This window comes from Amborella trichopoda, chromosome 6, assembly GCF_054954075.1.
Source record: "Amborella trichopoda isolate Santa Cruz 75 chromosome 6, AtrichopodaSantaCruz75HAP2 v2.0, whole genome shotgun sequence".
In the NCBI taxonomy this organism is placed as follows: domain Eukaryota; kingdom Viridiplantae; phylum Streptophyta; class Magnoliopsida; order Amborellales; family Amborellaceae; genus Amborella; species Amborella trichopoda.
In genome coordinates, this window is record NC_142341.1 from 16,381,072 (window position 1) to 16,404,603 (window position 23,532).

General features: G+C 33.6%; 1 protein-coding gene and 1 long non-coding RNA gene across 6 annotated transcripts; both read right to left on the reverse strand.

Annotated features, from left to right (window-relative positions):
* Positions 1–4,451: 4,451 nt before the first annotated feature.
* Positions 4,452–6,568, reverse strand: LOC148781636 (uncharacterized). The gene is made up of 2 exons (XR_016057842.1): positions 5,723–6,568; positions 4,452–5,629 (listed from the first exon to the last, which is right to left on the reverse strand). It is a non-coding gene; the product is annotated as an uncharacterized LOC148781636 (long non-coding RNA).
* A 3,720-nt stretch (positions 6,569–10,288) lies between these two features.
* Positions 10,289–19,846, reverse strand: LOC18425984 (cytochrome P450 CYP72A616). Of its 5 annotated transcripts, none has more exons than XM_088869837.1 (5): positions 19,557–19,846; positions 19,189–19,409; positions 18,548–18,792; positions 14,361–14,739; positions 10,289–10,957 (listed from the first exon to the last, which is right to left on the reverse strand). In XM_088869837.1, exons 1-5 carry the CDS (start codon positions 19,825–19,827, stop codon positions 10,874–10,876), a joined length of 1,200 nt encoding a protein of 399 aa, XP_088725963.1. In that variant the 5' UTR covers positions 19,828–19,846; the 3' UTR covers positions 10,289–10,873. The 5 variants fall into 5 exon arrangements, with proteins under 5 accessions (XP_088725963.1, XP_006830579.3, XP_088725964.1 ...); XM_006830516.4 differs by having other exon boundaries at positions 10,289–10,986; XM_088869838.1 differs by having other exon boundaries at positions 10,289–10,999.
* Positions 19,847–23,532: the final 3,686 nt, after the last annotated feature.

A 23,532-nucleotide genomic window follows, 5' to 3' on the forward strand; every position in this document is an offset into this window, starting at 1 on the left:
CATTTATAATTGTTAGGAGTTAAATTATAAATGGGCTTAAGCTTATGACTACACAGGATGGCTAAAAGTTGAGCTTTGCTCGTATTATTTTTTGATACTAAACTTCAAGTTAGCACTAAAATTTAAAAATAGCTCTATTTTCTTCCAATTTTCTTATTTTGGCAAAAATTCAAAAGTGTTATGGCAAGTACGATTTTTAAAATCTATTTTTATTACATCATTTTGGTCTATTTCTTAAACGTTTCTAAAAAAAAAAATTAAATTTTTTATTTTATGTCATTTTTTTTTTATATTTTCATTTTGAATTGTTTTGAATTTCTTTTTTTCTTTTCTTTCATTTTTCTTTTAGGAATGAAGCCAAAGATCTAGCGTTTCTATCCTACTAGAAAAGAAAAAAAAAATACATAGAAAAAATAAAAGAAAAAAAGGCAAGCGAGCATTTACAATTGTTAGCAGTGAAATTAAATGTAGGCTAAAGCTTATGAATACATAAGGAGGCCAAACGTTGAGCTTACCCAGTATTATTCTTTGATACTAAAATTTAGATTAGCACTAAGATTAAAAAAAATAAATATTTTCTTCCAATTTTTTTATTTTGGCAAAAATTCAAAAGTGTCATGGCAAGTAAGATTTTTAAAATTTATTTTTATTACATCATTTTGGTGCTTTTCTTAAAATTTTGTTTTTAAAATAAAATAAAATTTTTTATTTCTTATCTTTTTTTTTGGATATTTATTTTTGAATTATTTTGAAATTCTTTTTTGCTGTTCTTTAAGTTTTCTTTTAGGAACGAAGCCAAAGATATAGTATTTCAATCCTATCAGAAAAGAAAAAAAAAATAGGGAGAAAAGAAAAAGGAGAAAAAAATGAGACAAATAAAATAAAATAAAAATAAAAGGAGAAAAAATAAGAAAGGGAACAAAAAAATAACAAAGAAAAAAAAGGAAAGAAAACAAAAATAATTTTTCTTATTGTTTTTTTTTCTTTCTTTTTTTTTTCTACTTTTTTTTTTCCTCTTGTATGTCATTGTTGGAACAATTGTTGTTATCGAAGTGATACAATTTATAAGTTAGAAACGTATAGTAAAATTTCAATGTGGGACTAAAACAGAAAATACTTTTTTGTGCGGCAAAGGCACGCGAGCATTTACAATTGGTAGTAGTGAAATTAGATAGGCTAAAGCTTATGACTACACAGGGTGGCCAAAAGTTAAGCTTAGCCCATATTATTCTTTTATACTAAAATTTAAATTAGCTCTAAGATTAAAAAATAGCTTTATTTTCTTCCAATTTTCTTATTTTGATAAAAATTCAAAAGTTTTATGGCAGGTAAGATTTTTAAAATCTTTTTTTATTACAACATTTTGATGTTTTTCTTAAACTTTTTTTTTAAAAAATTATTTTTTTATTTCTTGGCTTTATTTTTGATATTTTCTTTCTGAATTGTTTTGGAATTCTTTTTTTCTTGTCTTTCACTTTTCTTTTAGGAATGAATCTAAAGATCTAGTGTTTCAGTCCTATCATAAAAGAAAAAAAAATAGAAAGAAAAGAAAATGGATAAAAAAATAGAAAAATGAATAAATAAATAATAAATAAATAAATAAATAAGAGAAAAGAAAGAAGAAAAGGAAAATAAAAAAAAAAAAAAGGAAAAAAAAAAAAAATCTTATATGTTACTATCAAAGAGATACAATTTATATGTTACTATCAAAGAGAAACATGTAGTAAAATTTCGATGTAGGACTAAAATAGAAAATACTTTTTGGTGCGGCAAAGGCACACGAGCATTTACAATTGTTAGCAGTGAAATTAGATTGTGCTAAAGCTTATGACCATACATGGAGGCCAAAAGTTGAGCTTAGCTCGTATTATTCTTTGAAACTAAAATTTAAATTAGCACTAGGATTAAAAAATAACTCCATTTTCTTTCAATTTTCTAATTTTGGAAAAAATTCAAAAGTGCTTTGGCTAGTAAGATTATTAAATTATGTTTTTATTACATCATTTTGATGCTTTTTGTAAACGTTTTTTAAAAAAAAAAAAATGAATTTTTTATTTTTTGTTTTTTTTTTATTTGGATATTTTCTTTTTGAATTGTTTTGAAGTTCTTTTTTTCTTTTCTTTCACTTTTCTTTTAGGAATGAAGCCAAAGATAAAGTGTTTCAATCCTATCAGAAAAGAAAAAAAAAATAAAGAGAAAAGAAAAGGGAGAAAAAAGCATGTGAGCACTTACAATTGTTAGTAGTGAAATTAGATATAGGCTAAGCTTATGACTACATAGGGAGGCCAAACATTGAGCTTACCCAATATTATTCTTTGATGCTAAAATTAAGATTAGCATTAAGATTAAGAAATACAACTATTTTCTTCCAATTTTCTTAATTTGGAAAAAATTCAATAGTGTTATGGAAAGTAACATTTTTAAAATTTATTTTTATTACATAATTTTGGTGGTTTTTTTAAACTTGTTTTTTTTAAAAAAAGTTAACTATTTATTTCTTTTCGTTTTTTTTGGATATTTATTTTTGAATTATTTTGAAATTCTTTTTTTCTTTTCTTTCACTTTTCTTTTTGGAATAAAGCCAAAGATCTAGTATTTCAATTCTATCAGAAAAGAAAAAAAAATAGAGAGAAAAGAAAAAGGAGAAAAAATGAGACAAATGAAAAGAAAAAAAAAAAAAAAGTAGAAAAAATAAAAAACGGAAAAAAAAATAACAAAGAAACAAAGGAAAGAAAACAAAAATAAATTTTCTTATGGTTTTTTTTTTTTTCCCCTCGTATGCCCTTGTTGGAACAATTGTAATTATCGAAGTGATACAATTTATATGTTAGAAACATATAGTAAAATTTCAATGTGGGACTAAAACAGAAATACTTTTTGGTGCGGCAAAGGCACGTGAGCATTTACAATTGTTAGCAATGAAATTAGATATGGGCTAAAGCTTATGACTACACAGGGTGGCCAAAAGTTGAGCTTAGCCCGTATTATTCTTTGATACTAACACTAAGATTATAAACTAGCTCTATTTTCTTCTAATTTTCTTATTTTGATAAAAATTCAGAACTGTTATGGAAAGAAATATTTTAAAATCTATTTTTATTACATCATTTTTGTGGTTTTCTTAAACTTTTTTTAAAAAAAATTATTTTTTATTTCTTGCCTTTTTCTTTGATATTTTCTTTTTGAATTGTTTTGAAATTCTTTTTTTTCTTGTCTTTCACTTTTCTTTTAAAATTGAATCTAATGGTCTAGTGTTTCAATCCTATCAAAAAATAAATAAAAAATAGAGAGAAAAGAAAATGGATATACAATGAGAAAAATGGACAAAAAAAAAAAAAAGAGAAAAGATAGAAGAAAAGGTAAAATAAAATAAAAGAGGAAAAAAAAAAAAAATTTCTTTTCTTGTTTTTTTTTCCGTAGTATGTCCTTGTTGGGATAATTGTTAATATCAAAGAGATACAATTTATATGTTAGAAACATATAGTAAAACTTTGATGTGGGACTAAAAAAGAAAATACGATTTGGTGCGCCAAGGAACACGAGCATGTACAATTGTTAGGAGTGAAATTAGATACACGCTAAATCTTATGACTAGACACGGTGGCCAAAAGTTGAGCTTAGCCCGTGTTATTCTTTGATACTACAATTTAAATTACCACTAAGATTAAAAAACCTCTGTTTTCTTCCAATTTTCTAATTTTTGTAAAAATTCAAAAGTGTTTTGGCTAGTAAGATTTTTAAAATCTATTTTTAATCCATCATTTTGTAGTTTTTCTTAAATGTTTTTTTAAAAAAATAATATTTTTTTTTTCTTGTTTTTTTTTTGTATATTTTCTTTTTGAATTGTTTTGAAATTCTTTTTTTCTTTTCTTTCACTTTTCTTTTAGGAATGAAGCCAAAGATCTAGTGTTTCAATCCTATCAAAAAAGAAAAAAAAATTAGAGAGAAAAGAAAAAGGAGAAAAAATGAGAAAAAAAAAAAAAACAAAAGAGAGAAACAAAGAAGAAAAGGAAAAAAGAAAAAAAGAAAAATAAAAGAAAAAGAAAAAAAAAAAATAATACATATATATATATATATATATATATATATATAATACTATTTATTTAAGTCAGGTTCTAGTTGGGTCTACATGGACCTAAATCCGGACCCAACTTGCTAGGTCTAATTTTTGGAGCCATACATGGGCCCAAGTCAGGTCTAGTCATCAAGGCGTCCCTACCCTTCATGGCCCATGTTCTCCCATATTGCTTTTCGAAAAGCATGGGATAATATATATATAATTTAAATATTAACACTATTCAGGTCGGGTTCGAGTCAGGTCTACATGGACGCAAACCCAACCAACCAGGTGTAACTTTTGGACCCATACATGGGCCCAAGTCAGGTCTAGTCACCAAGGGCGTCCCTACCCTTCATGTCCCATGGTCTCCCATATTGCTTTTCGAAAAGCATGCGATAATATATATATATATATAATTTAAATATTAACACTATTCAGGTCGGGTTCGAGTCGGGTCTACATGGACCCAAACCCAACCTACCAGGTCTAATTTTTGGGACCCATACATGGGCCCAAGTCAGGTCTAGTCACCGAAAGCATTCCTACCCTTGAAGCCCCATGTTCTCCCATATCGCTTTTCGAAACGCATGGGATATGAGCACCTCTAATTAAGGCCATGTTGGTGTGTGAATCGATGAGGATAATAAGCTTGAATCTTCCTATCACTGATCATGCGAAAGGGTAAGATGCAACCCCCTTACACTGAGAAGGTACATCAACTCACGAGTCTCAGTAATGGCTCCATCAGGTACCTCACCAAAGGCATTTGAGGAAGCCAGGTCTTTAGGACCACCAATGGGGAAGGGTACTGCACGTGTAAAGAAAGAGTCACCACCAAAAAGGCTTCGTGCTTGGCCGGGACTGTGGAAAACGACCTTCTTTCCAACAATCCTACTGAACTGAAGGCTTGAAACTACTACAATCACACATTTATCCCATGGCCAAGGGAAGTAAGCTGACAACCACCTGCAAACATAACGGACTGGGAACGCGGTCCTGAATTGACCCGGAATAGCCTCCTCCTCTTCAGTCGATTCACGCCCATTTGCAAGCTTCATCAGCTTCCCACGAGCAATCGCCCCCAAGCCCTGGTATATGCTCTACAAAACTAGCTGAGCTAGGGCATACTGACGCCCTTCGACCCAGGGAGAAAAAAATTGCAAAAGGATAAGACCAGGTAGGCTACAAAATACATGCAGTCTTTCTAAGGCCTTCACATTGGAAAAGGCCTTGCCACCAATGACACTGTAGTCCAGCTCCCCCTCATCCTTACAGGTCCCACGGATGAAAGATTGCCACTTTATGAAGGTCACATGGCTGTAATCTTCCTCTGAGCTGAAAAGTTAGTAGACCTCAAATAGTTCGCGAAGCCTGAGAGGTGGTGTTTTTCTATTCACCAGATAGTCGCCAAAATCACCCCATAACTAGGTACAAACTCGTCATAAATCTCTCCCAACATGAGCAAACCACCTGTGAAATGGAGGTTGAGAAGGGAGAACCGTGCCTCCCCATGATCAAAGAGCCAGGAGTTACTCACATAACTCTAATAACCCGTCGAGCACTGGTAGGCTGAGAGCAAAGAGCATGATTTAAGGCAATCCTCATGATGATGTAAGAAATTAAACGTCCAAAAACTGTATACCCTAAGGTATTGGTGCTCACCTTCAAACTTAAGGCCATGGGGAGACCAAACCAGGCCTTTACCCTTCATCATCCTCTTCCCAAGAGTGGGGAGGTCCACACAAGAACATAGTTGCGGTGAATGAAATAAAACATGGGCACACCATCACCCTCCATGACGGACCCTCCGTCCTTGGTCTCAGAAAGATGGAAGCGGGCACTTTCACCCATGAAAGTGACACTTAAAAGCCACTCTATCTCACAAGCCGGGGAAATATGCTTAAGCTATTGGCATCTCGCAAGAACAACTCCGATATAAGTATCGGTCCCCACTTCCTCAGGCGTAGGAAGATTTCCAATGTCAGGGACATCACCTACAAGAATTCAAACGAAAGTTCGTGTCATATTATGGATTTCATAAAAGACGTGACATTGACCAATGCTTACAAAATTTTTGCTGTAACTCCCCTAAAAATGGAGATATGTCAGTGTAAAAGGTTCTTGGCTAGCCCGTCACCCCGGAGTATTAAGAGGTAGTTATACTAGTGGGTCAAGCCCAACCAAGAAGTGCCCTAGAAGATCCCCCTTTTTAATCAAAGAAGCATAAAGAAATATGGAACAGCATGAAAACTATGTAAAAGCATATAAAAGCATGAAAAATCCTACAAAAAAGACAGAAAAGGGATCAAGACAGCTTACATCCCTCGGATGCTCGGGAAGTGCTTGCCATGGGACCCGGATTCTCCAAAGGCTCACTAAGCCCCTCAAAGGCTCTCCCCTATCTCTCTCTAAGGTGCTCTTGTTGGTGGTATAAATCTAAGGGGCTAGAAACACAACTTAAAAAATTCGATTATTTGAAACTATAGGGTTTTAATTACATGAATCTTTCAATACAAAACCATAATACATAAATTTCAACCCACAAACTTGGCTTATGTAATCTTTAATAATAATAATAATAATCAATAGGTCCCTTTATATGTCCCTTACACAAAATACAAATAAACTCAATACAATGTCCAAGTGCTCATAGTGCTTGTCTCTACAATGCATTACATGACATATACCTAAAATTCCTTATTCTTTAAAAAATTACATGTTCACTTCTTCTTCAATCTTCATCCTCATCAAATACCACAAAATTATACATTCACTATATACTTGATCATGATAAGCAAATATGATTTTAACTTGCATGGGTAAAACAACATGACAATAAAGCATATACTACAATGTTATAAGAATAATCATATTTTTCATATAGCATCAAATCCTCCAATCATGAATCATTCAATCATTATAAATACATTTAATAAGCATGCAAGCAAACATGGGGGCAAGCCATATGTCGAATCCCTTGTGCTCGAGTCACAAGCGGATCTTTTAAGAACTTAATTTATCTCATTGTCTAAGGCACAGGCGATAATAATAACTCAAGCAGATCAATCCAATAAGGAAAGCATATGATCACTTTAATTCAATTAATGGGGATCAAAACATGAGAGAGATAGGTATCAAAATAACCTTACAAAGATTGAGAGAAATATCACACAAAACAAGGCTGATATGGTGAAACTACTATATGTGGTCCAAGTGGCGCCACACAATCCTTTAAATGCGCAAAAGTAATGACAATAAATTATCTCATATTGCCCTTTAGCATTTACAGAAACATTAGTCCACTTAATCATTATTAGTTTCAAATAGTTCACTTAGCAATGATGAACAACTAGGGACATTTTTGTCATTTCTACCTAAGTTTCTTACACTTATCAAGTAACATAAATACCTCAAATTGTTCCTCATTAAGACCTAAAGAGTGCGCTTTTTATTTCTAACTCTGAACAAAGGCAATTAAAAAAAAAAAATTTATTTGTTATTTTAAAAAAGTAACTAAATAAAATTAAAATAAAAAAAATAATATCTTATATTAATTGAGATCATTTGACCTGCTTAGTTATTTTGTATGGATTCAACACCTTAAATAATACTTCGCCTTTGTTGATATTCTCAATTTTCAATGGAGGTAAATTAATTTTCACGAGTAAACTCCAATTCTCAACTTGACTTTAATTTGGTAAATTGAGATAAAAGGCACGTCACGACCTTCATTATTCTTTTAACATTCCACCTCAAAACCTACTCTAAAAGTACATTATGATCCTTTCCCTTTTACGTCAGCTAGAAATAAATTTGACACAACTAAACAAATGTGCAATGGTGGACATTGGGGACCAAATGTTTTTTTAATCCCTAAAATTCTAATGCAACATAGCTATTTCCTGTAATTAAATAACTCTCGTATCTAGAAATCTACGAGTGAAAAAGCCAAGAGCTTGTTTGGTCTAAAGGTGAAAATCATGAGTGAGTTGATTCTATAAAATTTTTGACCAGGACAATACTTTACCTTTTAATGATTGACATTCTACACAAGATGAAAAGCATTTCCCAAAGTAAAATCAACAACATTTTTGTTGTGCAATTGGTAAACTAAGATATTGTTGGGTTTGGTGATAGCTATATCACCAAACCCATATTTTTTTCTAATGAGTAGGGTATTATAGAAAATAAAAAATTGACTTTTTTAAGAAGCAAAAAAGTGATGTCTTTTTAAAAGAGTGAAGGAGGACATAATACCCATCATTTGATGGTCACCCCTTTGAGGATTATGGGAATGGATCTCCAATATAGAGATGAGTCTCCAAGGGAGCCTCTAAGAAATGGACGGTATTCCCATGAATTTTGGCCTGGTTAACTTCCACTATGGGAATGGATCTCTAGTGTGGAGATGAGTCTCCAATAGAGAGACATGACCTCTTTGAGAGGGATAGTATTCCCATGAGTTTTGGGTTGGTTAACTTCCACTTCTAGAGACAGGAAATCTCTATGTTATTCACAAGGTTATCTTTCTAATAGCGATATTGAGGTGGAAAAGATGATGTTGATCGACGGTATTGCTCGGTCTGGAGAGCTGGTTTAGAAGGGAAGATCAGTGATGGTCTTTTACCGATGTTTAGAGATACATATTATTTCTTATAACCCATAATTGTAATATTCATTATGATAGTGGGTTTTTAGTTGTCGAGGCTGTGGATGTAGCCTTACGGGGTGAACCACGTAAATCGTGTGTTGTTGTAGTATGCTTTTTATGTTTGCTTTATTTCTCGCACTCGATTTATAGTTGTATTTATCTACTTCGTATTTAGCCAATCATGTACATGATCTTGGTTGGGATCCCGGTATTTGGAATTCCCGGTTCTACAAGCTAGGGGTTCATGAGATCCCTACAATTTGTATCAAAGAAAAAGGTGTGCACGAGGCTAATGTTTGTACTAAGAAAAGGAGGAATGACAAAGTTTTATGCATACATGGTTTGAGGTGAATAAATATGAAAGCAAAGTGTATGTGAAAATTCCCAATGGAGGCAAGTGAGAAGAAATCAAGAAATATTCATGGTTTGAGGTGGAGAAATATGAAGGCAAAGTGTTTGTGAAAATTCTACAATGGAGGCAAGTATGAAGAAATCAAGAAATTTATTCAATGAATGTTGTCGAAGCAATTATGGTGATTTTCCTATCAAGGTGGAGATTGTTGGGTTTGGTGATAGCTAAATCACCATACCCATATTTTCTTCTAAATATTAGGATATTGTGGAAAATAAAATTTTGACTTTCTTGGGAAGTAAGAAAGTAAAATCTTTATGAGAGAGTGAAGGAGGACATAATACCAATCATTTGAGGGTTATCCCTTTGGGGATATGGGAATAGATCTCCAGTATGGAGATAAGTCTCCAAGAGAGAGACAACCTCTGAGAGAGGGGCAGTATTCCCATGAGTTTTGGATTGGTTAACTTCCATTTATAGAAAGAAAAAATCTCTATGTTGCTCTTAAGGTTGACCCCTTTGGGGATTATAGGAATGGATCTCTTGTATGGAGATGAGTCTCAAGAGAGAGACATGGCTTCTGAGAGAGGGGTCATATTCCAATGAGTTTTGGGTTGGTTAACTTCCACTTCTAGAAAGAGAAAATACATATGTTGCTCTCAATGTTATCTTTCCGATAGTGGTATTATGGTGGAAAATAAGATGTTAATCGACGGTGTTGCTCGGTTCGAAGATCGGCTTTAGAAGGGAAGTTCGATGATAGTCTTTTAACAATGTTTAGAGATAAGTATTATTTGTAACCCAACGGGGTGAACCACGTAAATCGTGTAATTTTGTAGTCTGCTTTTTATGTTTGTTTTATTTTCTGTACTCGATTTATAGTTATATTTATCTACTTCGCATTTAGACAATCATGTACACTATCTTAAGTAGAATCCCGGTGTTTAGGATTCCCGATTTCGCAAGCCTAAAGGTTCACGGGAACCCTAAAGATATGAGGCCCTATGTAACTCAGAATTTAAGAAATTCTATCTTTCTGCCCTAAAAGTTATATAACAAGGTACTCAATCGACAAAAATCTCTCTCTCTCTCTCTATAATATATATATATATATATATATATATATATATATATATATATATCAAAAAGTAAATTATGTACCTTTCCGGTTCATGTAAACATGAAGAGTGACATTACAATCTTGAGTCAGAGTGACATGACAATCTCAAGTCAATATGCGATGGATCACATGACCCTTTGATTTTATTTCTCCCTGAAAACGTTACTCATCACAAGTTACGATATTAATACATAGTTATATCACTTGAATCTCTAATTAAATAGTTATATCACTTGAATCTCTAATTAAAACACACTTAGAACTTGATTTGTCTAAAGCTGAAAAATGGGAGGCCGGTTCCTCAATCACACCATTAAAAAAGGGGAATCATAAACTTAACATATGAAAATTATGCATGGCTAGTATGTGACATAAACTCAGAGTTTATGTAATATGATGGGAGCTCCATGTTGTGGTTGTAAAGTAAGCTGCTGGCATGGGGCGTGTGTATATAATGGTGATAGATGGAAAGAGAATTTCATCAGCACCATGGCGAGAACCATCTTGGCCTCGATTAAGGCAAAGTTTTGTCCAATGCAGATTCTAGGTCCCCCTCCAAAGGGGAAGAAAGCAAATGGGTGTTTAGATGCTTTTGAAACTCCGTCGGAGAACCGGGTAGGTTGGAACTCATCTGCATCATCGCCCCAAAGTTCTCTGTCATGGTGGATCATGATTACAGGTAGGGCGAGCTCAACACCAGCAGGGAAATCTATGCCTCGAAGACTTATCCTTTTGTAGGTTTGCCGGAGAAGAAGGGGCCCTGGTGGGTAAAGCCTGAGAACCTCATTCAGGATCATGTTTACCTACAAAATTCATCTGTCCTTATGAGGGTTGCCATATAGAAGAAAATCAAATACTTTAACATGAAAGGATTACAACCGCAGTACCTTTTTAGGCCACACGGAGACTATGAAGAGAGAATAGCCAAGAGTGGGGCCGTTCTCCCTACAAATATAATTTTGGAGAGAGGAAAGATTATTCTTGAAGGGGCAAGAAAAGAAGAAGTGCTATGGAAATAGGTTGAATCCATTAATTGTTTGTGTAAAAAATTATAGAAAAGCCTCTATAAATAGAGTTGCTATGTTTAGAAATTGCAAGGTGAAAGGAAGTAGAAAATCATAGAGTATGTGTGGAATTGTAAAGAGCCTATGAGGTAAATCTCCATTCTCTCCTATAAGTTGTGGACATAGCCTCTCTCAATTTTGATGATGATCTGATAGTATCTTAATGCATGAATATAATTTTGAAGGGATCTTTCCTCCCCCAAATAGTAGGGAATTGTCTTCATTGTGTCGAACATCGTGCTGGGACCCATTGGCCCTCGGGACTCGGCCGAGTGACCTTTTGGCCCTAAAAATGAAATTTACAACATTGAAAATTTTAAAAAATAAAAAATATGTAGTAAAAGTAAATTGAATCTAAATACCTTTAAAAATTTAAAACAAGCTAAAAAATATTGAAAAATACATTTGAAAATGCCGATTTACAGTTTGAGATACGTCAAAATCTCCAAAAAACTGATGAAAATATAAAAATAGTGATTAGGAAAAAAAAAACATGCACCAATCTTTTCCAAATACAAAAAGATTGTAAAAGAATCATATATAAAAAGATCACAAAACAATTTCTAAATTTACTTCTTTTGTTAAATTTTTATATCCCCAAGTAGTACATGAAACTCGGGGAACTCGGTCTTGCTCGAGTCCTAGTGGACTTGGACGAGTCATGACACTCGTGTTGAGAGCTAAACTCTCCCGAAAGTGGTGCCCTGGCTCCCAATTTCTTTCTTTGCCATTTGGGACATATTAAACACCGAAAGCTCCATGAGATATTGTGTGCCTTTTCCTCCGCCCATAATCTATATGTTTGAACATATTAAAATTGGGGAAGTGATTTCATGTCACCAGTAATATAATGAAATTTATACTCACGCTCTCTTTATGAATTCAAAATCATTGTATTCTTTTTTAACATTGTTCGTTTAATGATATTGGACAATGTTTGTTACTTGGGCTAAAAGATACTTTCTTGGTGGTGTTTTCAAATTTTATTTTCTTTAAATAGTTTATTGGAATGAAAAGAGTGTAAATTTAAATATTGGAGTCAAACAAATGGCCTTAACCAGATTTTTAAAAATTGTTTCATTATATTACTATACAACCGTTCTATGAAATCACTTCCCATTAAAATGCCACGTGTGTTATCAAAGCAAAGTAAAAGTTTCCAAAAGCAATATCAGAGTTAACAATTTGACTAGTCAAGGAAATTTTCATAATTTGAGTAAAATAATTCCACTTCTCTTTTTTTTTTTGAATTAGCATGAAGTCCTTAAAAAATTTATGTAAGTTATATGGATTATTTTGAAAAAGAAAGGAATAAAAATGGGCTCATGAGTACTGTTTTTTAAAGAAGTATTTGAAAAATTGAGTTGGACAAAATGTAAAGGCATTCCAAGAAGACAAAAATATCATCGAGGGCATGAAGAAGAGGAAAGAGGAAGGAGGAAAATCAACCATTCTCATAGTTGGTGATGCCTTGAAAGAAAGAAATGCACAGCAGGAAAGCTCATGCTGCAGTTTGGATAAAGACTCTGTGTCCATGACGACACCATGCTTGCTTTTCGTACTGCAGAAAAATAATTATTGGTCGAACCTATTTTTGCCCAATGGGTACATCTGCTTGCAAAAAACAAAGTCATGGAATTTCTTTTGAAAGGTTGAATGATTTTTGGAAAATGTTTTTCAAAAACATTTTGGAAGAAGAGTTTTATAGTCACTAAAAAAGATCTCAAGGTTTCTTAATTAGAAAAAAGTTTTGAGAACTCGTGGGAAATGTATACTACAAAAGCCAAATTCATGAAAGAGCTCAAAGACTAATAAATGTTTGTGCATATCAATATAGTAGAGAGGAATTATATTTTCCCAACATTGTTGGATGCTCCCAAAGGGACAAATGCATACAAGCATGGAATTGTAAGAGGCTCTTGAGGTACATCTTAATATCTCTTTTATGGCCTCTGATTGTAGCATCTTTTGAATTTGATATTGATCTTAAGACCATAGCATCTCTCAAATTTGATGTTTATCTAATAGAATAATATGTTTGTGCATATCAATATAGTAGGTTTGTTTTGTTCAGTGCATGGATGTTCTTTTGATTAGACGTTTCTTCTACAAAATAGGTGGTGTTACTGTCATTGTCATGTTGAGAGCTAATCTCCACCAAAAGAGTGCCTAGCATCTAGTTTTTTTGTTTCCTTATTAAAATTAAGAAATAAACCTAAATCTCCTTGACGTATGGTGTGCCTCCTCTCATATTCCATTTGCTTTTAACAAAATCAAATTTCCTACATGCTATTTGAGTAAAGCCAATTTTTTCTAGCTATTCTACATGTCCAACAATTGGATTGGATTTCTCTCTTTTTTTTAATGCATTTTTCACGGTGCAAATTGAAGACTTGAGCATGATTTTTTCATGTACTTTCAAGGTACAAAATTGAAGATTTCTTTGTAGTTAGTCATAGGTTGTGCAGGTCATAGCCCGAAAATTCACAGTGCTAAAAGTACTCCATGAGCATATAATATTTTTCCATACTCATGCAATTTTCACTTTTCTTTATATCACTTATGGGACAATGTTAGGGAATTTATATCAAGTAGAGACTTATTATAGATGTTAATTAACATATATAAAGAAAGACCAGCAGTATATATACTGCAGGATATGATCGAAATTTCACCTCGACCACATTAGAATGTCGTTAATAGGCTAGGGTAGCCTTATAATTCTTGATTGAAAGGTGGGATGTAAGCCTTGTTTAGAGATGGTTTCCATGTTTTGCATTCAAAAAATACGATTTTCTTATGCTTTATTTTCATAATAAGGGGAAATGCTTTAATTCATTTTTTTGCCTTCAATTTGGAATTCATATTTTTTTAATACAATCATGGCATGCAAATTGATATATTTGATGAGCCTATTTTGTATCAGTTTTAATATGATATTTGTTTGGAATTGGAAAACTCGAACTATTTATATATATATTAGAGTTCTTGTCTCTACTTTAATATGGAAAATAAAGTAGGCCACCCAACCATTATCTTGAGCAAAAAAGTGAAAGGATCTAGCTTTCCAGATGAAATAAAACCAAAAGAAATTGGAGGTTTGGGGTACTTACAATTTTAAGGTGAGACAATTGTTCAAGTGTTGGCAAATAAGTGTATTGTGATCCAATGACTTGCATAACCTCATCTCTCGCCCTCTGCTGCCACGTGGGATGCATCGACAACACCACCATTGTCCAAGTCAATAGTGTAGATGTGGTCTCTTGTCCAGCAAAGTAGAAGAGTTTACACTCCTCTATAACATCATCCAGTGTCAGTTTACTTTTGTTATCATTGGTGTTGTTTGATTCTAATAATAATCCCAGCAAGTCATGGTTATAAAGAGTCCCACTTTTGATTTCCGTCTCTTTCTTTTGGATGAGTTCTTGGATGATGCCCCTAACCTTTTTGTGTATCTTCTTTCTTCGCATGTTTTTTTCTGTGGGCACAAACCTAAAAACGACTCGTGAGCCAAATGTTCCAAATAAAGAAAAGAAAGTAAACCATGCATTTTGTAGAGTTGTCAAGCCCCATTTTGTCTTCTTCTCCTCCTTAGTAGTAGACACTACAGATAAAATTGGAGCAAGAGTGGTGGCTATGCTCCTCTAAGAGCAGCTACACTCTGTTTTGCAGTAGGCTCAGGAAGGAGGGGGCTTAAGGGTTCTTTGGATGCTTCTAATTTTTTTCATTATTGAAAACAAAATAAAATAAGCTCCTTCCTCTCTCATTAATAGACACACATAAAATAAAAAGTGTACGGCACCGTGGTGAGAGAAAAATGAAGAGTAGTGCCTAGTATCAAATGACATTAGTGTGAGACATGTATGACCCTAGAGGTGGTATACAAACACACGCACACACATGTACACACACATACATAGAGTCATCATCATCATCCGAGCCTTATTCTAACTATTTGGGGTAAGCTACATGAATCTTTTTCTACCATTCTGCTCTATCAAGGGCCGTATCCTCAATCAGACCATAAGTCACCATATCTTTTCACACTGATTCTATCCATGTATTTTTGGGCCTTTCCCATACCCTTTAGAGCCTTCCACTTGACTCAAATCACCGTTCCTAACTGGTCCTTTCTAAATTGACTTTGCACATGACCAAGTCTATTTTCCCTCATTTTATCACCTATTGAAGTTACCCTTAAGTTCGCTCACATTTGTTCATTCTGAATCATAGCTACCGGAATCTCTTTGCCGACCATGAAATTATGGATTGGAAACCCGATTTGGCAATTTCGTTAAGGAATCTTCTTCAAAACCGTATCCCAGAGCCACAGAATCTCGATTCTTTAATTTAAGAATCTCCTTTTCAATACATCTTTAGAATTTAACCCATTATTTGTAGAAATTTGTTCCCAAATACATCGGATTGTGACTCCAGCAAAGATTGAATTTTCAGTCCACGTCGAATGATACATGATTCTACATGTAATGATTCATGTTTCGTTAGGATTTTGAATTTAGGATCTACAACGTGAGTACATCGGTTCATAGATGTAGGGAAGTGCGATTCAATCAATTAGGAATCTTGCTTCCATATCTTTTAAAAATATATACTCCTATTTTGTCTACATAATCCTATTTTGTCTATATAATAAAGTGAAAATTACAATTTGGAAATATATCTTTTAAATATAATTTTCCTAGTTGATTATTGGGCCCTAAGTTCAATAGTCAAGGCAATCACTTTAAAATTATTGGGCCCTAAGTTGGAGCCAGATATGGATTCTAAAGTCGACAAGGCTCAATGTATGGGACTTCTAACTGCATATAATTCAAATCTCAATTCCTAGTAGGGTTCAAATGCATTCATTCCATACTAATGTAATTTTCCATTTCAACCTGGCATGGATCTCATCTCCGTATACCTCAGAAATGCGATTCCAAAGATGTTCAAATCACTATTCTAAATATCTCTATTCAACATATGTAACAAACTCGATCCCATAGATGTTGGAATGTCGATTCCACATATCAATGAATCTTGACTCCTCGAGTGTTGATTTCAGGAGTTGGGAATCTCGATTCCAAGGAGGACGGAATCTCGATTCCAAATATGGATGAATTTCGAATCTATCTTGGTTGAGATGCGATTCCAGAAATTTGGGAATCTCGTTGCCCGCAATTCACATTGTATGGATGTCAATTCTTAAAACAAGAATCTTTTAGGTAGCCACGATTTTACGATTCCGCTTCCTAAAACGATTTGGGTTCCCAATCATTTCTGACATCTATGTTTTGAACTCTAATCCTTCCTTATTTTGCCATTCATTCATCTCAAGATCCTCATCTCAGCTGTACTCGTTCCATAGATTTATCATTTCTTGATAGCCCAACATTCCTTCTTTTAAAGTAAGAATGGCCTTATGGTTGTACTATAGAACTTTCCCCTTCAGTTTTATTTGTATGCGCTGATCACAAAAGACTCAAAAGCACATCTTGAGTTCGTCCATCTAGCTCTTATTCTATGAGTAACATCTTCCTCAATATCTCATTTGCCAAGGATTATCAACCCAAGATATCGAAAATAATTATTTTTTAGGTATGCATTAGCTTTCAATCTTAACTAATTCCTTGTTTCTACTCCTATTATTTCTAAACTTACAAATTCATATCTTTTTCCTTAGTCCTATTAATTTTAAAAGCTTTAGATTCTAAAGCTACACTTCAAAGTTCTGCATTTGCATTAACATTGTCTCTAGTCTGGTTAATCAAAACTATGCTATACCCAATCAACATACATTAGGGGACTTCATCCACAAATATTAGGGGACGTCATTCACGAATAACACACATCCTATAGATGATGCATTAATGAATATATGTGCACATACACTGACACATACAGGCGCATATATGGGGAGTGATTTTATTTCACCATGCCATTATTAATAAGGTGTAGTTTGTATAGAGCTTGGTTCTAAACAATCAAATTAGAGCCTACCTTCAAACAATGTTGAGAAATGTGATTTCAATACTGGAAACCATTGTGATAGCCTTAAAATATATTTTCATCTTTATTTATAAAGTTTAAAAAATAAAAAATAGTGTAGATGGACAAATCTACGAAAACTTGAAAATTGACCGTCCGAAAATGCATTACAAAATGCACTATTTCCAGAATTTGAAATCCATTTTTTTCTGTCCATGCATCTTGATTTTGTAACATTATGACCCTAAAAAATTCTACACACCCACTCTCCATCCGAACAATCATCTAAATAAAATAAAATTTAATTTGCATACTAGATATTGATAAAATGAGTCATTCTCTATCAATAAATCTAGACCATCCATTTGGTGAATATCAAGATCTAGACATTCACGAGCTTAAAATAAATTTTTTCTTTTGAGGCATTCTTCATTTAATGATAATAAAGCCATCAAAAATCTTGGAAAGGAAAAAAATTGCATCTAAGGTCTAGATTTAAGCATCACACCAAAATGGATGGTGTATGTTAATTAGGATAGAAAAGCACTTTCTAGAGTGTCTTTAACGTTTGCTTTTTTATGATTGTTTATTAGAATGAAAAAAGTGTGTATTTGAAAATTGGGCCAAATAGTCCTATCATGATTTTTTTTAAGATTGTTTCATTATATTAATATTGAACAATTTATACTATAATTTCAATGTAATATAATGAATACAGTCAATGCCAAAAAGTAAAGAAGAAAATTCAACCAAATAGGTCACTATAAGTCGCTCTTTAGCAATGATTCTGGATCGTCCATCTAAACGACATTGATAACTACGCCTTTAACAACTTCGAATCATTTTTTTCCAAAAGTGTTAATTTTAATATCTTTAAGACCATCTAAAAAAATTGGGATAGAAAAGAATCCCTCTAACGTACCATGAAATGGACCGTCTATGTATATTGGGTTTAAAGCATAATTTATATGGTAAATTTTCAAATCTTCTTTTTCTTTTTCTTTTTTTTGTTAAATTGTTTGTTATATTGAATTGAACGTAAATTAAAAAATTAAGATTAAAGAAGTTCTCCCAGCATGGTTTTTGAAGGTATGCTTGATTATATTACTGAAAAGCAATTGTACACTCCCCATCTATCTATATATATATATATATATATATATATATATATATATATATATATATATATATATATAGAGAGAGAGATGATTCTACTTATAAGGCTAGAGAGAGAGAGAGAGAGATGATTCTACTTATAAGGCTACATACATAAGCATTAGGAATGAATAAGAATAAGCAATCTAACGCACACCTGAATCCAGGAATATAAATTATACGAACAGCTTGGATGCATAGATCAGCCTGCTCTTGTTGAAGTTCAAAGATGCGCTTCCCTTCTTCGAAGCTGCTTCCAAATGCAGTCCGAGAAATGACGTCCACGGTAAGATTTTGCAACTCCGGTAAGACATCAATTTCAAAATTACCGTCCTCTCCCACTAGCTTCTCCCATCTCTCTACCATCTCCTTGCAACATCGAGCAAACTCTGGTAGCATACCCTGTTAAAAACATAGGAAGATGACACATGAGCCTGGGACATTTTTCTTGATAATTTCAGTGTATGAGGGTTCAAAAGGAAAAGTATACAATGAAATTATTTATCTTTGGTACAAGGTGGTCAAAATTAATTTAAATTATTAGATGTGAAACATAAAAATTTTATCAAACTTTGACACATCAAAGCTATTAAGTTCTACATCTTATGGTTATAAGCAATTATGACCTTTAGGGATAAAAGATAAATCGTCTCATTATATACAATCCCCATTCAAAAACTATTTTTGTGATGTGGTGAAAATTACTTTTTCCATGTTTGCATTGCAAAGGCTATATAGAAAAGATGTACTGTTGATGTTTCGTATTGGCAAAGAAGGGAAGCGAGGTGAAAAACAAACCTTGAGTTTCTCCATGTGAAAAGCTGGATTAATGATCCTTCGTTGTCTCGCCCATTTCTCCCCTTCCGCAAGCGCAAGGCCCTGTGCCAGTAGTATTACTAGTGGATTTACAGGTGGTTTAGCGAAGTGACCAAACTTGTCGGAGAGTATGTCCTTGATGAGCTCTGTGTCCATTATTATCACTCTTGGTGTCTCCCCAAACCATGTCACGCATATCTTTCCTGCACAATTTTACCATCCACTAACTCACCACACAAACACTTCAAAAAAAAAAAAAAGGAAAAGGAAAAGAAGAGAGAAGAAAAAAACGAGAGCAGCCTTAAACGATGTATTGAGAGAAGAAAGAAAAGCTTGTTGCGGTGGGGTACCATAATTTTGAACCGTTTCAAGAAAAAAGGGGAAGATCCTAGGGACAATCTGATGCGAATGGCCCATGGGCTTGGAAATGGCTTCTTGGTTAAGCTTATTGATTTCCTTGACATTTCCATACAGGAGCTTGTAAGGAGGTCCCCTAATCCCTTGCTTCTCCAACTGCTTTCCAAGAACTCTTGGTCTCCACCAAATTGCATACCCTACTTTCACAGTAAAAACCCATGAAATGAAAACAACACAACAACAGATAAGTAAAGCAGCCTCCATTCGTTGTTCAGTGAGAGTTGTTCTTCCTCGACCACACATAACATCATTTTATGTGCTTTGGATAAGGAGTGGCGTCCAAGACATGAATTCTTTGATAGGAACATACACGACTTCCAGTTTCACATGGTTTTGACTCCGTCCAAAGCGTTGTTTTTTCCTACTCCTTTCCTTGAAGCAAGCCGCTAAAAGAGGAAAGTGGCCTGCTATTTCGCCCCCATGTCGTACATGCTAATGCATCTTAGCTTAATTCAAAAAAATATGTCGGCATGCAATGCATGTGAGCTTAATTCAAAAAAATATTTGATGGGTACTATATACTACGAGACCTTTTATCTTTATCACAATCAAGCCACACGAGACCTTTTATCTTTATCACAAGCAGGTCACAATGGCTATTAGATGGTTTACGGTGGTGTGTCACCAAATTTAAGAAATTTTATTTTAAAAAGAGGCCATTTACTTTTAACACTAAGAACTCACAATCACTCTTTGCATGTTCAATATTCAAAAAATAAATTTTTAAACTTTATGGCACCCGAAACCATTTAATTTAAAATCTAGTGGTCGTTGACAATTGTGACCTCCTTGTTGCAATGATAATTGGTCTCATATTATGCAATCCCAATATTAATCATGTTAACAATCAACAAAAAAAAAGTAGAATAAATTAACAACGTGTGGGGAGGGCCGGTGTCATCATGAAAGAGCTAGGGGCAGCATTAAAAAATGTGGCCCGACAGCTAGACCCCTTTAGCCCAGAGGCTGAAATTGGCCCTATAAGCAAAGGGCTTCTTAAGCCTAGTCTGGCCCAAGCGGGACTTGAACCGGCTTTATAGGCATGAGGGCTAGCTCGGTTACGGTTTGCCTGGCCAGGCCTATATAACCTATAATACCAAATACAACAAAGTTAGTATTCACAAAATTGTCATCAAGATATAGACAAAAGAGAAGGTTTATTAAAGCCTAGTCAGAAATCTAAACCCTAGAAAGGGAACAAAATTCAAGTCAAGATATGATAATTAGCACCAATGTTTAAAAGAACAAATTAGCGACCTAGATCGTCGGTCCTAAAAACTCGTTTGGATCGGCCGTCTGGATCGGTAAATCAGTCGGATCGGCCCAAACCAATTTTAAAATATTTTAAAAAAAATCATTAAAATTTTGTAAAAATTTATCTTTTAGCTTAAAAAAAGTTTAAAAAAATAGGGGTATTGCACTATAAATTTTTATTTTTTTACAAAAAAATTGTAAACAGAACCGGTTCATATCTAATTATTTGCTGTCTATTATATTGATTTTAGAGTGAAAGTGAAGATTAAAATACAACTCATTGTAATAAAGCCTACTGAAAAATCTAAACATTCGGATCGGCCCAAATCAACCTTAAAACATTTTTAAAAAATCCTTAAAATTTGGTTAAAATCTACATTTTAGCTTTTCAAAAAAAGAAAAAGAACAGGGTATTGCACTATGGGTTTTTATGTTTTTACCAAATTTTGTAAATGTCGAGAACCGGTTCATATCTAGTTATTTGTTGTCCATTATATTTATTTTAGAGTGGAAATGAAGATTAAAATACAACTCATTGTAATAAAGCCAAGTGAGACCATAAAAAGGGAACAAATTTTAACATAATTGAGTCAGGATATGATAATTAGCACCAATGTTTCTAAAACCATATTAGTGACCTAGATCGTTCATCCTGAAAACTGGTTTGGATCGGCCGTCTGGATCGGCGAATCAGTCTGATCAGCCCAAATCAACTTTAAATTTTTTTGAAACAATTATTAAAATTTTGTAAAAATCTATTTTTTTAGCTTTTCAAAAAAAAAACAAAAAGTAGGGGTATTGTATTATGGATTTTCATTATTTTACCAAAAATATGTAAACACTAAGTACCAGCTTCATATCTAAGTATTTGTTGTTCATTATATTCATTGTAGAGTGAAAGTGAAGATTAAAATGCAACTCATTATAATAAATGGATCTCTTTATCTCAATTTTTCATTTTACTTTTTTGTATTCTTATAATCTGCAGTACTAGTCGCGTTCATGAAGATAAAAGGTATTACCTACTCATTTCTCTTTTTTTTTCTTAACATGAAAATTAATTTATAGAACTAATTATTTATTTTAATTTATATATATATTTATTGTTATATTACTCTAGACGTGTCATATTTAAGTTATCTCTAAAAGTATCGTATTTAATTTTTCTTTCTAGAGGCATTTTTGCTCTCAATTTACACTTGCATGATGTGGTATTTAATTTTTCTTTCTAGAGTCATTTTTGCTCTTAATTTACACTTGAAAAATGCCTCTCTTCAATTGAAATATGCTCTCAAAATTATATTCATTTGAAAAATGCCTCTCTTCAATTGAAATATGCTCTCAAAATTATTCAAAATACATTGTTCGCAAGTCCTTATTTGTTGCTTTAAATGTAGGAGAAATGTTGTTTTTAGTGCATGGTCTCTGTTGGAAACCACGGTAAATCCCTTCTCATAAGCATCTGCGTGAAATTCACCACTTTCGTTTCCATAATTTTCGTTTCGTAAATGAGAAGTTCCTATTTGATAAAGCCGAGAAAGATCCCACATCAAAGATGTGGGATGGCCTAGGGGCCGCAAGTCCTTATGAAATGGGTTAAAACTTTGGGATTGTAAATAATGAGACTATTTACCTTTGGTAGAGTCTGATAAATATAATGGAATATGAATTCAGTGGGAGTGTAGTCTTTCATGGAACATACTAAGCAAATAACATTTACTTATACTGGACTGATTATATTTGCTGATACTGAATTGATTATATGTGCTGATACTGAACTGATTATCTAGGGATAGAATTAAGCCAGTTGGTTGCTGATACTTATCTGGGGATAGAAAACTATCTAATAAGGGTTTTAATAAGTCATCGGTTAGGAAAAACTTAAATTATCTGGGGATAGAAAACTATCTAATAGGAGTTTTAATAAGTCATCCCTTGATGAGGTCGGAGTTCCTGTATGAATAAGCCGAATGGATGAACTAAGTCAGTCAGTTCCGATAAGGGTTTTAGTCATTCCTTGATGAGGTCGAAGTTCTCGAATGAGTGAGCCGTATGGATGAGGTCGGAGTTCTCGAATGAGTAAGCCGAATTGATGAGGTTAGAGTTCCCGAATGAGTGAGTCGAGGGACAAGTTATGCTCGAATGAGTGAGCTGAGGGACTGCCCGAATGAGTGAGCCGAGGGACTGAACGACATATACCAAATGAGTGAGCCGAGGGACATGTTGTGCCCGAATGAGTGAGTTGAGGAACTACCCGAATGAGTGAGCCGAGGGACATGTTGTGCCCGAATGAGTGAGTTGAGGAACTACCCGAATGAGTGAGCCGGGGACATGTTGTGCCCGAATGAGTGAGTTGAGGAACTACTCGAATGAGTGAGCCAAGGGATTGCACGATATGCATATATGATAGTCGTTTTGAGAAAGCTAACCACCTTTCGGGATAAATCATTTTGAGAAAGCAAACCACGTTTCATTGCGAAGCTTATGCATGTGAAAGAGATACCCTTACGTGCCATATAAGATGTGGTCGCATCAGAGACTTTAGTGACCAACTAATGAGCCCATCTATGGATTGTGGTTTGAGAAAACAAGTGTCGACTGTAGCCCACAGTTGAAGGTGGAGTGCCCCAATGTTTATTTATTTAATTTTTAGAC